Source organism: Brugia malayi (assembly GCF_000002995.4).
Source record: "Brugia malayi strain FR3 genome assembly, contig: Bm_v4_Chr3_scaffold_001, whole genome shotgun sequence".
NCBI lineage: Eukaryota > Metazoa > Nematoda > Chromadorea > Rhabditida > Onchocercidae > Brugia > Brugia malayi.
In genome coordinates, this window is record NW_025062477.1 from 2264271 (window position 1) to 2281995 (window position 17725).

The 17725-nt window shown below is 23.0% G+C and overlaps 2 protein-coding genes across 2 annotated transcripts; one reads left to right on the forward strand and one right to left on the reverse strand.

Annotated features, from left to right (window-relative positions):
* Positions 1-12294: 12294 nt before the first annotated feature.
* Positions 12295-13454, forward strand: Bm8907 (high-glycine tyrosine keratin type II.4, putative; the record flags this gene model as incomplete). Its single annotated transcript, XM_001894450.2, has 3 exons — positions 12295-12354; positions 12532-12774; positions 13164-13454. 3 exons carry the CDS (start codon positions 12295-12297, stop codon positions 13452-13454), a joined length of 594 nt encoding a protein of 197 aa, XP_001894485.2.
* Positions 13455-14682: 1228 nt separating this feature from the next.
* On the reverse strand, positions 14683-17509 carry Bma-unc-95 (Uncharacterized protein; the record flags this gene model as incomplete). The annotated part of the gene is made up of 7 exons (XM_043079755.1): positions 14683-14814; positions 15238-15378; positions 15731-15788; positions 15990-16059; positions 16285-16366; positions 16702-16808; positions 17371-17509. 7 exons carry the CDS (start codon positions 17507-17509, stop codon positions 14683-14685), a joined length of 729 nt encoding a protein of 242 aa, XP_042935689.1.
* Positions 17510-17725: the final 216 nt, after the last annotated feature.

Sequence of the window (17725 nt, forward strand, 5' to 3'; positions counted from 1 at the left end):
GTTTTTCATTTTCTATGATTGTTCATTAGATACTTCTATTCGTTCAAATCTCGTTACTTGATTTTCGTTAGTTTAAAAGCGGAAAATTTGGACATTTTGTATTCTATTAATTAATTAATCTCACAGATAAAAAAAAAAACCTGAATATATTCTATCAATTAGTTATCACTGCTTCTCATAATTAGTGAGCAAAAAATTAATGCAATCTTATTAATCAATTCGAATTAATCAACTTAATGAATTATGCTGATGTTTCCTGTATTAATTTTTTAACAATTTTGAATAATTTTGAAAAAATTAAAATACTCTCAGACAGGTGAAATTAGTTAAAGTGTACAAAATAAAGTAAAATAATAACATAGAATATAAAAAGATAAAAATTTAAGCTTCTCTCCACCCGTAATTTAGTCACAAATTGAAAGAAATTACAGAAATTTTGATAACTCGATGATTACATAGACAAAAGAAAAAGAAAGTATTAGAAAAATTAGAAATATAAAAGAAAAGGAAAATTATATAGATATAATCTTTGATATTATAAATTAGGCAAAAATTATGTAAATGTAATTTCAAAGACTAAAATAAATATTTGTTTAAAATTAAATTTAAATGTCTGATAAATGGAGAAGTAGCAAGTAAAACAAAAACAAAAGTACGGCTACTGATCTTATTCTTGTTCTTATTCTTTTTTTGTTGCAATAGCACTGACTAAAATTTCTGTCTTTCATTTGAATTTGAATTTTTCATTGAATTGTAGTATTTTTCTGTAAAATTGAGTAATAATAGTATGGTACCTGTGTAATTTAGTAAGTGGAAAAACGCAATAAATAATTTAATTCCAAATGATTGTTTCGTTTATTAGCCAAATCATCAATCCATTGATTTTCAACATATCTTCAAAATGATCAATTGAGCATTTTAACTAATTTAAACTAATAACATTTGACAGAGTAAATCGATTTTCAAAATAAAATAAATTGTTTTTCATATTTTTTTCATATAATACCATACATCAACTGAAAATTTCTAATTCATATCCAACAAGTGTCAAAATTTTGGTAAAAACAAAATTTTAGGAATTGAAAAAAGATTATTGCAATCATAATCTTAACATAGCAAGCAATTTGAGAAAATTGGAATTTTTTTTTTTCTAAATAAAGTACATAATTTACAGTAAAACGAATATAACATATGTTAGCAAAATACCCTAATGATAATTTCTACAAAAAAAAAAAAAAAAAATTAAACTGACTAATTTTTTTGAATGACATTATTATTGTATCTTACAATTGGTAATAATTTCAGTATATGTTATTACCCAGAAAAAAAAAATAGTATTAGTAATGAACTAATATTTGTGGAAGAAAATGAAAGAGGAATAATACTTAAATTGGTTTGGTCCTAATAAAAGAAGAGAGGACAGAACTAAGGAGGAATGAAAAGGCGAGAGATTGTGAAAAAATTAGATGCCTTAATGTGATGCCATTATTGACCAGTTTTTTTTGATTAATCACATTCTAAAAAAAAAAAAAATTCTAAAAAGGAATGATGTACCAAATAACTTTGGCACATTTTATATAATAACTTTTATCTTTCAAACTCAATTTAATCCTTAATTTTTTCCTTTTTATTTTTATCACATAACTTTTATCTTTCAACTCAATTTAATCCTTAATTTTTTTTTTCCTTTTTATTTTTCATTCATCATTAATGCATATTTGAAAGAATAAAAAAAGGAAAAAAAAATTCAAAAATAAAGAAAAGTTTCTACTTTGACATGAGTCTTTTCTTTTTGCTCATTAGAATTTTCATTGTTTTAAAAGTTAAAATTATATTTATGAGAAAAAAAAAAAAAGTAATTAAGTGAAAGTAAGTGGTACGTTATTAGATAAGAGATCGATGAAAGAAGTAATAAAGCAAAAAGTAGTGAAGGAATCAAATTATAAAATAGTTGAAATATTGATAAGAATTTAGCATAAAATAGAAAAAAGTATAAAATTGTAGCTTTCAATATGCATAAATTAATATGAACGACTATAAATGATAATGGTAAAAATTTTGATAAGCATTTTAAAAACAGATTAAATCATCTAAAATTCTTATCATTTTTTCATCATTTTCATTAGCTCATAAAATTATTATTTTTGTAGTTTTTAGACTGAGAAAAGTTACATTCAGAGAGCAAAGAGAAATAAGTTGCATCAAAATTTGCATCTAAAAATATTTTGTTGATGGTTTACATTTGATTCAAAGATTTGATTAATTAAAAATATTTTACTCTTCAGTACTTCCGGAACATTGTTTAATCTTTCTTCTTGACAAAAAAAAAAAAAATGGTCAGTATTAAAGAAAACGAGAATGGATGATTTGACAGACATGTGAATATGAAAAATCGCATAAAATAAATTAAGCGAAGTTTTTTTTTTCTTTTTTTAAGGATAACGATGCAATGTATTTGTTATGTAATCAGAAATTCTTCTGTTATAAAAGTAAAATGTTAAAATAATTTTTCCAAATTTACAAATTTAAAATTATAAGGAAACTTTTTGCTAACTAATTAAGCAAATCTATTTCACTTGCTAATACGAAGAAAATTAACAATGCTTTAAAATTATTTAGCATGCTAATAGTAAATTACTTTCGAAATATAGCAAAATAAATTGAAACAAATTTTTAGTAGCAGTTGAAAAGAACTTAGCATTTTTTTTTTTTCAAGAAAAAAAATAAGAGTGTTAAATTATGCATAATAAGGCGTCATAAGTAAATAAGTGTGTTTAAAAAGTTATAAGTAAACAAACTATCGTATTGAACTGTTAGTCGTATTAAAAGTTTTATTTTCACAATATATTGATAAATTATTGTAAAAGTTGGTGTAACAACTTTAATCAAATTGGTTTAGTAAATACATATGTGAGATTAAAATTTGACAGCAACATGAATGAAAAAAAAAAGAAAATGTAAACACTGAATTTCAATCATTACTCACATGTTTAGTATTTAATTTGAATTATATTTCTGATAAATTTCAATAATTTTTCATTTTCTTTCCTTTTTTTAGTACAAATATATTTTTAATGAATTAATTAATAAATGTAATCAATATTGAGCGATAATGTTTAGAAATTTTGTAAAAATTTTGTAGCACAATGAAAGCAAACTAATAGAAATGATTGATTCTTTTTTGGAACTACTTTCATTAAGAAATTAAATTTAGTTGATACTTATTTAGATGACACAGTGCAATATTCTATAATATAAATAAGTTTTACTGTTTCCAAAATTTGTTTAAAATTATTCATAATGTAACAAAAAGTGCTATTTTAATATTTTGGTGTAAGTTTAATCTTTGATTAGCTTCGAATTTTAATATGAATTTAGTCCTAGTTAGCTTGAAGTTTAAAAGAATGTCATTCGATTATTTCTCCACATATCAAATCTTTCAAGACAATAATAATAATAATAATAATAATAATAATAATCACAGTTACAATCACAGTAATCATCATATTGATAACTATAAAGTAATAGTAATAACAGTAACAATGTCATTTTAAGAAAACATTTCATGAAATTTTTCCCTTTATAATTTATAATTTGTTCAGAAAAGACAATCACGTGAGAATGAATTTTCGAAAAAAACAAAGTAAAAATTACGCAAACATTTTCTTCTAAAAAAGAATTGAAACTTTTAAAGTTTCATATTAGTATTAATTTTATTAAAATTTCAACAATTGTGAATTTTTTAATAAATATTTCAAAATACTTTAAAGAAGTTGCAAAAATTTTATTTATTATGAGAAGTTTTATAAAATTTTTCATATTTTTACAAAAATTAACACATAAATAAGTAAATAGAATGTGGAAAAAACAGGAGGAAAAGCTAGTAGTAGCATTGGTATGCTAAAATGTCCGACTGGTGTGCGCGGATGTGTATGTATATGTATGTATGTGTATGTGTGTGCATGTGTATGTGCACATGTATATGTGTGTACATGTGTGTGTGTGTGTGTGTGTGTGTGAGAGGGGGGTTTGTGTAGAGGGAGAAGCAGCTCAGAATTGTTGTATATAATTATTTAAAAATTCTTTGCAGTGCTTGAAAACAATGAATAATTCATCATTATAGATTAGTATGGTACATACATATGAATGTTACGTTTATATTAAAGTACACAAAAAGTAATTAATTTATTAATTTATAAATTGAACACTTCTTTAAAATTAAGAAACTTTTTTAAAAAAAAAAAATTAATTATGTATAATTATAATAAATAACAATCAAGAGTATTAAGAGTATAATTAAGTACTTTTTTATTCATTTAATAATACTTCCAAAATTCCATGTTTATTTAGCGTATTTAATGAACCTATCAATACAAATGCATTAATATCTGATAAATGAATAAGTAATTTTTTTTTTTTTTTTTTTTTGTTTGTCATAGCACTATGAAATGATTCGTTTTATTCATTATTGCATTATTATCTTTGAAATATTTCACTTCTTTTTCACTTATATGTAAATATGCTTTTCAAATATAACTATTAATTCATATTAATTCATAGTATATTATCTATAATTTAATATTATATATTGTGGTACTACTGAATTCTAGATTTTTTGCAGAAACAAGAATACAGTATATTACTGGTATGATTGTTGAGGAAAGCAAATTTTTCGTTGTTTGATAGCTCGTTAAACAAATTTTAAAAATTTTATTACAAAAATTTGTTTGTTTTCAAACATCCTTTGTTGTTATTTTGGTAATGAAAATTAAAAAGTGTCTCAAATTGTATCTGTTTTTATACATATATTATTTTTTATATATTATTAATTTAATTAATTAATTCAACATCAATATGTTTATATTTTGGCAACATCTACACAGGAAGTTAATTCTTCAGGATTGCTTATTTTATTAAAAAAATTTACACTTTCCTGTAAGCAGCAATTTTGATATCAATATAAAATAGTTAATTTCAAAAATTGAATCAGAAACCACAAAAAGCCATAAATTTGATGACATTAATGCAATGTGAAAGACAATCAGCAAAAAAATTACAAAAACTACTGAAAAGTAAAAAATACTTTGCATTCTTTTGTACTTTAGAATTGCATTATTTTTCAAATGTTATTCGTATTTGTAATCTAGAGTTCACTTATTAAAGCCGAAGAATACCTGGAAGTTTATTCTATTTATCTTAATCGATGTAGGTTAAAACAGTTTATCATAAGCTTTTTTTTTTTTTTCTCATCAAAATAGTTACTTGTTTAATAAAGAAGCCAATTGAGACAAATCTTATTCCAAAAATGCTTTATTTTTGATTAACCCATTGCTTTTTTTTTTTGTTTATTTCTTTTGAAGCTATTTTTAATATTTATATTGTTATCACTTAAAGAATGTTAAATAAAAAATGCAAATGAAAAAAATCATTCATAACTAATCATATATTGCATATATTTATACTTAAGTTTCAATTATTAATTGAAAACATATTGTATAAGAAGCAAAAAAAAAAAAAAAAATGCTTAATGAGACGAGATATTTTCATTGCGTCATATGTTGCTGTTGGATAAATTTTTTTAAATTTGATTACAAAGAGAAAGAATTATCTGCCTTTTGACTGCTTCAAACATCTTTTACTGTTTCTTTGACAAATGAGAATTTAAAATATTTCAAATTCTATCAATGATTATATTTTGATGAGAAACGTTCATTTCATTGCTTCCAATCAACAGATGATTCGACTGATGAGGATGATTAAGGACTGCAATCAATTTTGGCCGAGATAATAGATGAAAGGGAGGTGCTTGGTTACGGTAGCATAGCATCACAGCTTCACTTCATGTTCTTTAAGAATGATAGAATACGGATTCGTTGACACATACATACGTACGTAACGACACACACACACACACACACACACACACACATACAAATACACATGCACACATACTTACAAATAGTTGAGAGGATGAAATTGGCTTCCGGGGGCTATTCGAACGAATTGAATTTGCATCCGTAATGAAGCGCTTCGACTATTTCCAGTTGGCATTTATTTTATTAAACTTGAAAACTTCGAAATAACTTGTTTTGTGCATGTGAATGTATGTATGTATGTAAATATTGCATAAATGCATGTAAATGAACAGACATATATATATGTATGCGTGTATGTATATAAGTATATGTATGTTTGTAGGTGAATGTAAATCTGTAATATTTTGGTAGCATAAATAAATGCAAAAACGATTAAATATATTGCATCAATAAATTTAATTTTCCGAAATTTGAATTTTAGTCTTTTTTTTTGATAATAAAAAAATTTTTATGAAATATAAATAAATAAATAATTATACTAGGAAAAAAAAATAATAATAAATTTCAATTTTATATATTTAACAGCAAAACTAAATGCAACAAAAAATAAATAAATAAAATGGAAAAATATAAGTTTTAAAATAATTTCATTTTCACTTTTTTTTTTTAAGTGGCTACAAAAATTAACATTTTCGGTTGTAATAGAATAATTAATTTAGTAATCAAATAGCTAATTGAAAGTGTAACATTAAATAATATGGGATTAAAATTTATGCTTACTTCATTCATAGAGTATTGTTACTTTTAAATTAGTTAAAATAAAATGAATAATCAAATGGAATGTTTTAAAAATTAAAAAGCGAAAACTAAAGTTAAAATTTGGAATTTTATTTTAGAATGTATTTAATTACTGATGTTAATGTACTATAAAAGTAGACGAAGTATGCAAGCATACAGATGCGTTTAGGTCAATCTAAGCTTAATGCAATCATCAATTAGCAACCATTATGCTTTGTTCAGAAGCTTTTTTCATGAAATCATAATTTTCACACCGTATCTCTCCTTCCCTTTCTTTTACACTCTCTTTCGCTTTCTCGCTTTTGCTTCCTACGTTATTAAATTAATCCACCTTATTAACTCTTACCATAGAATTTGAAATTATCGACAACTGTAAACATTTTTACAAACTGCTAAAAATATTAGACTATTTGAATTCTAAAATTAGGGAAAGCAATGAAGTATCAAATAAAAAAAATATATATATTTATATCAATAATTTACTTATTGTTTAATGCAGCTGAAATACATTAAAACAAATTCCAATGATCAAATGACAAGCAATAATTCAAATTAATGTGGAAAGAATTAAATTGGTTAATATAAATGCCAAATAAGAAGTGTCAAAAAATTTGTTTAACAGAAAAATATGAAATGATCGATGCATATGAATATGAAATGATCAAATTCTGATTGACATATATATATATATATATATATATATATATCTCATGTTGATTATTATTATTATAATCTTATGATAAATAAAACAAAATGATCAATGAATACTGAATGTTCACAAATTACATATAATCAATTAAAGTGATAAGTTGAATTAAATGATTGCTGACTGAGTGTTACATAAACTTTTATAACAACACACAAGTTTTTTCTTTTTTTAAATATCAACACTTTACATAACATTAGATGCTAAATTTTTCAAGCATCACAATTACTAACTAAAAATAACAGATCATATAGAATTGTTGAGCTTTCATTGGTTCATCAATATGATATATTCCTCTTCCTGTAAACCTTTTAAAGATAATTTAATTAATTAAATAATCATATTGTTTACCTCACATGCACTGAAATATGAAACCGTCTTGCTAATTCCTTCCAATGATGAATGATAGAAGTAACCATCGATAGAAGCAAAAAAAAAAACACAAAATTGACCATATTTTATGGGTTATTCTTACTCCTGTAAAACATTCATTTGGTGTATAAATTTTAATATAAATACAATGTTTAGTTTTAATTTATTAAATCCTTTTTTTAAATAATATCTACAAAATTTTTGTTTTTGAAATAATTAACCTTTTTTGTTAGTACAACGAGTATACTTAATATTTCATTAAAATTTATATGAATATCAGGTGAAAAAAAAATTCGAATCATAATATACACATATATGAAATTATGATAATAATTTTACTAACTAATTTAAATATTGTAAACAAAAAAAGAAAAGAAATGGAAGAAATTTTGTTTTTAAATATCGGTATCGAAGGTTCATCCGTTTTAAAAATATCATCATAAGAATGAATGCATAGTAAACACATAAAAAAGAAATATGATAGCTTTACTGCTTAACCAATAAAAATTATTACAACTTTTAGCAATAAAAAAAAAAAAAAAAAAAAAAAAAAAACGATAAAACAAAAAGCTAGCATTCCCATAAAAATGCTTACATTTCTCTAAATTACTTCAAGTATTTCATAAAATAATAAAATCATTTATTGAAATCGCATTTTGTATATATATTCATACATTCATGTATATTTGGATTATATAACTTTTAGGTAAAATTTATTGTTTGCTCTAATTTTTTGCTTATTTAATATATCATCAAATTAATAATTTAATATTGCAAAATTACCGATATAAAAAGAAAGTGGAACATGAATATATGACATAAATAATTAAGATATGGAATTTCAAGTAATATTTCACATTATGTTTTAGATTATGAATGACAAAATTTTAAGAAGAAACAAAAGAAAGTAAAAAATAAAGAAAACAATAATTATAATATTTACTTTACTTATTCCATAGCAAATTAAATATACTTGACTAGAACTATCAACTAATACTCTCTGAATCTTAAATACACAAATTTTAAGTGAACAAAATGAATTCACGCTGTTTAAAAATGTTAACCTAAAATAATAAAAGGTAAGAGAATTTCAATCAATTCATGCAATAAATTATCGTTGAAGTTACTACTGAGTAATGTACTATTTTCATCGCTTGCTGGATTCGAGTATTATAAATTGTAAAGTTTTTTAAATTAAAAATTTCAAAATATTCGCAAGTTTAGCATCTAAAAATCAATAAGTTATTCATTCAGTGAATTCAATTTCTATTTAATCAATGTCACATTTTGCCAAATCATTCAATATTACACCAAATTGCTACTGTCATAATTTTTTCCTCATTGTTAAGAAAAAATAATAAATTCTAACACCGTTTGTTTTATTTTAAGAATTTCATATTATTTTGTGTTTGAAAAGGAATTAGTGAAGTAATATGATAATTTCATTTCATACTACTGCAATAATACTTATAAAATAATGTTCAAACTTTTTGTTATTTGTTTACATTATGAAATTTCATATCATTTCGAACTGTTTTATTTTCCATTTCTCATCAATTTTTCTTTTTTGCATTTTATTCGGATGAAATTTGTTAATGATTCCAATAATATATGCAGTGATTTCTAACTGATAATGAAAAAAACTTAATTGTTGGAATAATTTTGCTGCAATTATTCATATGATTAACAATTAGTATATATTTACTTTTAATTTCTAATAGTCTGATTTTCTTGTTCAATTGCTTTACTACTATTATTATTGTTATCATTATCTTTATCATTTTCATTATTATTATTATCATTGTTACTATTGTCGTCATTATTACTATGTTGTTATTGTTATTCAACATTTCTTCAAACAAATTCGACTTTACTTCGAAGTGAAAAATAGTTATTTCATCAGAATCAATAAAATTTTAAAACGTGAAATGTCTTAAAAGGAATATTTCTCAATTTTTTATTAAATATTACTCTTTGATTTAGAAATGTTATTGAAAAGGAAGAATACTATGTACATAGTATTTTTTTTTTTTTTTTTGTGTTTTTATTATGATAACTATCAGTTTATCAACTTTTTATTTGATTTCTGGAGTAAATTATGTGTACGTAAATAATTAAAATAAAAATTTTTAACAAAAAAAAAATTTTTTTTTTTGTTAAAATTTTGATAAAGAAAAAAGTATATATATTTACATAAATATATATCAATAAATATAAATGAATCATTTTCCATATTTGTTGTTTTTTTATTACTTTTAAAATATTTGATGAAAATGTAAAAGGCATATTTTTGTACGAGAAGATGAAGTATCGAGACATTTTAAGTAATGCAAGAAGCATATATGAATTTTTTTTTTATGGATTCATGGTGGGCTCTCATTGAGGATGCAAGCAAAATAAAGTGAAGAAAAAAATGTGTCGTGGGAGGCGGGGGAGAGAGAGAGAGAGAGAGGGAGAGAAAGGAGACGAAAAAATATTTTTGGGATGCTTAATGGGTGGTCTTCGGGAAAGTGAAGCAAATGTACAGGTAGGTACCGTTTGCTTCTGTATTAACTTTTAGCTTTAGCTTTTTTTTTTTTTTTTTTCATTCTTTCATCCTTTTTAATGTTCGCTTTTTTTTTTTTTTTTTTCAAAACATTCCATTGATAATGATTGAAAAAAAAAAAAAAAAGAAAACATCCTGCTATATTTGGTGGGCATGGGCATATTACCCGGGAAAAAAAAATTATATAAATGATAAAATACAAATAATAGTAATACAGTAATAATTGGAGAGAAAATATTCATACAATAATAAAAAGGAATGAAAGAGAACAAAAAAAAAAAAAGAAAAAAAAAAAGGAAAAAAAGAACTGAAAAGAAATTGAAAAAGAACGGGAAAAGTGAAAAATTTTTTCTTTTCTTTTGCTATTTTTCAAAAATTTACACAAGAAAGAAAAGGAAAAGAATAAATGAATAAATGAATGAATGAATGAATGAAAAAGAGAAAAGTAAAAGGGGATGATTTAAGAATTAGTTAATTTGTTTGATTTGTTGAAATGAAAGAAAAATGAATTTTGAATGGATTATTTGCTTTTAGTTTTAGCAAAAGTTATTCAGCAATTTGTAATGTTTTATCTGTCATTATAAATTCTGCTTATTACAAACAAGAAAATTTTATGATTATAAAGTTAATTTTTTGAAGAATTTTTCAAAAAAGAAATTTGCCAAAACGTCAAAAGTTAAAATAAGCAAAAGTTTAAATGTCAAAAATTTTTCACTTCAGAGTTTTTAATGAAATAAAATAATTACAAGAAACAAACAGTTGTAAACTTTGTTTTACCATTTTCTGATGAACTTAATTTTTTTATTATTATTATATTACGATAAAATATGAAACAAATTAAAATTCCGTGAATAATTAAAAATTATAAAATTTTTAAGGTTTTAACGATTTAAAGAATTGATAATTTAAATAACTTTTAATATAATAAATATAATAAAAAATGATTATTCTTAGTGTATTTTGTAAGCCACATTGATTATTATAAAATTGGTTGTAAGATGAACTGAAGACTTTTTTTTATTTTTTCGTAAATTTAAAATTTACGATAATTTTGTAAATTTAAATCAGCGGAAGCACTTATTAATCATAAACTAAATATTTGGTGGAGTACTTAATTTCAATGCATCTCTGATAATTAATAAATAAAATACCTGATTATTTTTATTATTTAATATAAATTAACAAGCAAATATCCAATAAATAAAAATTTAAACAAAGATTTAATGTAAACAGTGTTGTTTACATGTAAAAATTGTTATATACTTTATTTATGACGCTTTTTCAATTTATTATTTTTTGTTTTTTTTTTTTCAGCTATTCTCAAATTTATACCTTATATCTTCATCACTATGATCTAATTACTGCATATAATAAAAAAATGAATAAAAATATTTGCTTGACAGCAATATCCATAAATACTAAATAGGTCATCCTTTTTTTTTGCTTATATCTTTAGATAAAAAAATTGTTATCATTCAAATAAATAGTAAAGTGGACTTGAATTTTTGTAAATGAAAAAGTTTACACAAAAAATTGTCATTTAAATTTTACGTATTTTGAGATGATAGTAACTTGAAGAAAGCAAAAAAAAGTCAGAAAAAAAAAAGGTAAACAGAAAAAAAGTGAAGTGGTTCCAAATAGAAAAAAAATAAAAAAAAAAAAAAAAAACTAATTTAGAACTGGACGTTTTCTAACTTTATTCCTAAGCTTTTTACCCATCACTTCATTTTATGTTTGTTTAATATATTTCTCAGTTAGGCAATCATTTTTCAATGAGGTATAAAGGAAAGGAATGATAATAGACGAGGAAGGAAAGCTTAGGGAAATGAATATTTACGTTTGATATGTGAAAGAATATGAAATGAAAGTGAATGAGGATGAAAGAGAAAAAAAAATTCTTCTTCAGATAATATAAAAGTCGAAATTTTTGATAGTTTTATTCAAATAAAATCAACAATTTTTACTCAGTAACTGTACGGGGAATATTCATAAGTGTAAATCAACAAATTATTAGCAAAGGAGACAACAGCGAAAATTTCCAGCAATTTTTATTCAAAATGTTTTTTGTAAAAAATTTGCTAATTTTTGCAATTTTTTGCATCTTACAACATTTTGCAGTATGTTTTTAAATTTTAAAATTTTGATTATTATTTTTGCATAAAACATTTCTTAATGCATATGTTAATATTTATTACTTTGTGAATATTTTAATGATAATTAAGATTGAATAAATGATAAACGAAATAAAGCTTATTCCAACTGTTACAAATCTCTTAAATTCTTCAAATTTTCAGTATTTAACGGAAGTATCGGAGGATAAACGAACTCATCGAGTTAAACGTCAGTGTGGTTGTTGTTCATGCTATGGTTCCGGAACATCCTGTGCATGTCCGTCATCATGCCCATGTGCTCCTGGTGCTAGTAGTAATTATGCAACCGGTTATAATAATATAGGATACGGTAGTAATGGTATTAATTTCAATGCAGGATATGGTAGTTATGGTTTCGGTTATAATTCCGGATATCCATATAGCATCGTATGTGTCATTTAACTCATTTATTTTCCGTATAAAAGCAACAATTTTGCAGCAAGCAAATTTTTATTATTACCGAATATTAATATTCGGTAATAATAAACATGTAAACAAAATGTAAGCAGCAACAAAATATTATTAATAGTTAGTTAGTTTAATCAGTTAGTTGCTGATTATGCTAATGCTCTTATTTGTGGTGCCGATGCTTTTAATTGAAAAGAAAAAAACTTTTAGATTATGGTAAAGATATAATTCAACTAAGAATTGTAGTAATTAACTGAGACCTATATCATTTCTTTCCTGAATTTCGAGAAAAAAGAAAGAAGGAAAGTATCAAAAAAATTTTTTTAATATTTGATGTATATTAAAAAATATAATTAAATTTTATTTAGTATGGTCAATACAATCCATATTCTTATGGTACGAATTATAACATGGGAACTGGATGCGGTTTGACAGGAACAGGGCTATCAACAGGTTGTGGTACAACTAATATATTTCCGTACAACTTTGGTAATAGTTATGGTAATAGTTTTGGTACCAGTAATACCGGATACTATCCACAAATGACCGGTTGTTCGACAGCATTTAACACTCGGTGTTATTGTGGAACCGGTTATTCACCATGTAATAATGGTGCTTTATGTTGCAAAAATAGCAATAATGGTTTGATGATACGTTGAAATCACTATTTCTCATATAAATTCATTTCCAATCTCTATTTATTGAATATTATCTTCAAAAGAAATTGTCTCTCTTCTAATTAATGCCATATTTTTAAATTTAATATTTCATTTCTGGAAAAATTTGTTTGATTTAGTTATTTGAGAGTGATAAAAACTTTAAAATATTTATAATTAGATTAAGAATGTCTTTTTTTTTTTACATTTACTGGATTAATTAATAATTATGATAAATTGAATTTAACCTGTTAGTTCCTAAAATATATTTTCCGATTCTTTTATATCATTTCATTCGCCGCCTTTTTGTTTACTTTTTTTTATCAGTCCAAAATAACTAAATCAAACAACTTTTTCCAAACAATTTATGAAACTAATTACAAAATTTAGCAATTTAAATGCAAATTAGAATTCATACTGTACAACTTTTTTTTTTTTTTTTGTTTCATGTATAAGTAAAATACATTTAAAATGTTTACATATTTATTCAACGTAGACAATTTACAGCTGTAAAAATTGGCAATTAATTTGAAAATAATTAGTGCAGAGAAACAAAAAAGTTTGTTTCTAACGTTTTTTTTTTTCTTTTTTTTTTTGTTGGATGAAATATATTAAATAACATCAAAACATTATAAATAAAAATTTATGGATACAAAAGTTCTATTAATTTAATTCACTTTCATTAACTTCAATCAAAACAAGACTATGTGATAAGATGATAGTGACAACAAATTTGAAGCATGACAACTTTAAAATTTAATAAATTTGAAATGCTCTATAAAATTTTTAAAACTTTCAATTAACTAATTTTTGCCTGCTATTATAATAATTTATGAATCGTTTTCGGGCAAAACTTAAGCAATTTTTCCACCTTTTCAAATTCCATGCTAATATTCTTGATAAAACCATATCATTAAAATCTTCTAAAGCATTCAAAAATTTAATTCAAAAATTATTTGAATAAATAAATTTTGTTGTTTTAAGTTATGATTTAAATAACATATTTCCAAAAAAAAAAAAAAAAAAATCTGTAATTTAAATGCAATAATTTTATGCAAATTTCTCATTCTTTTTTTTTTTTTTTTTTAAAAAAAATTATGTTTTAACAACTTTCTTTCCTGAAAAAAAATATTTACGAATAAAACATATATGTATTTGAAAACAATGAGAAAAAATAAAACTGAAATTTTTGAGATTTTGCAACAAATTTGTAAAATATTAAAGTTAACGACTAAATTAATTTTTCAATTCTGGCTTGTTTTTCATCTGGCGAATAAATGAGGCCATTGTATAAACGATAGAAGCATTCATGACAGTATGGTTTTCGTTCATGTTCTCGATAAGTGCCACGTAAATTTAATGCCTAAAAATCAATCAATTTAGGATTTAAAAAAAAAAAAGCCAACCAATTTATATTTACTATTTTTTGTTCAATTATTTCAGTGATCACTGACATTTATCAATTTGTTTGGATAAAAAAAAAAAAAAAAAAAAAAAAGAATTGAAATTTTGAAAAATGAATAAATAAGATATTAAAAAAAAAAGATTTTTTTTCTTTCAATAAAATCAATTGTTCATTTTAAAACAAATTTTAGCAAAAATAAGCAATAAATGCATAAAAATAATTGAATTTAATTAATATTATAGCAGATCTCAAATTTTTACAATATTTTAAACATAAACTAATAGATACAATTACTTTCTGCAATCGTTCATTTGCATTTATATTTTTGAAAAAAAAAAAAAGAGATAAAAGCTTATTTGACAAATTTTAATTAACCTTTACCTTTTGACAATAAGTACACATGAAATGATAGGGATGGAACTTTTGTGCATAATATGAATTTGGTGCTAATGCTGTTATAATTGGACCATCAATTTTTTCTGAACAAAATGCACAAATTGCTGCTGAACTGGCTGGTGAACTCTGTAAAATATTTCATCTTCCTTTTTTTTTTTTAAGAAAAAAATTCAAATTTCAAAAATAACTGAACTTATCTTAAAATTAAACATGAATTTCAAAAATAACTGAACTTGTCTTAAAATTAAACATGAATTTCAAAAATAACTGAACTTAAAAAAATGAATTTCATAACTGAATTTTAAAAAAAAAAAAAAAAAAAAAAAAAAAAAAAAAAATAAAAAAAATTAAACATGAATTTCAAAAATAACTGAACTTGTCTTAAAATTAACATGAATTTCAAAAAAAAAAAAAAAATTAGAAAAATGCCATTAATTTTTTTTTTTTTTGATTTGTTTATTAATTTATCTTTCCTCACCTCAATATTAATCATCCGTCGTGGTGTTTCAGATCGGGCACGTTTTTTAATACTATTCCTATAATTAGAATTAAATTTTGTTAAGCATTACTTATCATTGTTTTTTTTTTTTTGCGTATTCTCTTACTTCTAGGAAATTTTAATTCTATTTTTAAAAGTTTTTCTAAAATTTGAAAGAACTTATCTGCTAATTCCAGAAAAAAACTTACCTAAAATTTTAAAAAACATACATGAAAAAGCAAAATTTAGGATAACTTACATTTGCGATTCAGAAATGTCAACACCATAATCTCGAGAAACTCGTTCCAATGTAAAATTATTCTCTGTTGCTAAAATATATATATAAAAAAGAAAAAAACTAACTAATTTTCAATCTAACAAATATTGTTTTTTGTAAAATGAGGATGAAAAAAATCCAATAAATAAATTTTAACAAGCAGTAAGTAATTATATAAAGCATAAATACATTAAGTGAATGAATGAAATATTTAATAAAATAGATAAAAAAATTTTTTTAAAGATAATTGAGCAATGAAATAAATTTATAAATAAACCATGGTGCTGTTTTGGTGATGGAATAGGTATTTCTTCTTCCGGTCCAGGTGTAATACGTAAATTGTATCCAGTGATTACTTCCTGTAAATTAATAAATTAGTTAGTTATTGTATTTAATCTGAATAAGAAACATTTACCACTTATAAAACACTATATTTAACTATTTTTGTTCATTATAATTTAAAATGTATTTAATTGAAAAAACAAATGAAAATCTAAAAAATTGAAATATTACTATGAGATGTAGAAAAGAAAATTAACCTTCAACTGTCATCAGATAAGCGCCATGTCAACGAAAGCTCCAGAAAATTTCAAAAAAAATTTTTTCTATATTCAAACTTAAATAATTTAAATTTAATTTTAATCAAAAAATCAGATTGCCTTTCCAAAATTTGTGGTAGGAATTTTATTTTTACCTCTCCAGTGGTTTGCTTCTTTTTCATTGAACCACGTCGTAGTACTTCAGCGGTAGCATCAATATCATACACTAATGCAGCCAAAGTGTCCGTTACAGCATTTTGCTCTTCAAAATTTACTTCATTTAATTGTTTTAAATTAAATTTCATTCAGCTAAATTAATTAGCAAATTTTAGCAACTAATGATTGACTAATTAATAATTAAATTATTAATGATTTTGCATAAAATGCACTTAAATGTAGCGTATGATTTGGAAATAGATTGTTAGATTTGAATTAAATTAATTGTAATCTTCACATATGAAAAGCGATAAAACATGAATTATCAAGAATACTTCAAGCAGCTAGCGATTTAAAAATATTATCACTATAAAGTGATAAAACATGAATTATCAAAAATACTTCAAATAGTTAACGATTTAAAAATATTATCACTATAAAGTGATAAAACATGAATTATCAAAATAGTCAACGACTTAAAAGTATTATCACTATAAAGTGATAAAACATGAATTATCAAGAATACTCTAAATAGTTGACGATTTAAAAGTATTATCACTATAAAGTGATAAAACATGAATTATCAAGAATATTTCAAGTAGTTAATGATTTAAAAGTCACTTTTTTTGCTACACTGTACTAATACTTGAAAGAAAGAAAATGTTTACTTTGATCGCCTTTAAGCTTAGTAAGTTCCTTTTGCATATCTTCAGTGCTTACAGATTTAAGCCGTAAGATATTATCGGTTGGTTCCACCGAAATTCTTCCACTCACTTCCATTTCCGTTTGAAACGACTTTCTTCCCATAACCCAAAATTAAATATTTACTTTTTTTTGGAGCAAATTAGATTTCTATTCTACTAAGGTTTTGAAATAAGTTAAAAAAAAAAAAAAAAAATAAGAAAGTTTGGGGGTATAAAAATTAAAACAATATAAAATTTACTATTTTTTTATTCCGTATAGTAAAATTTTGCAAAAATTTTCATTTATTACTGTGTAATGAGAAAATGTTTATAAGAGCGT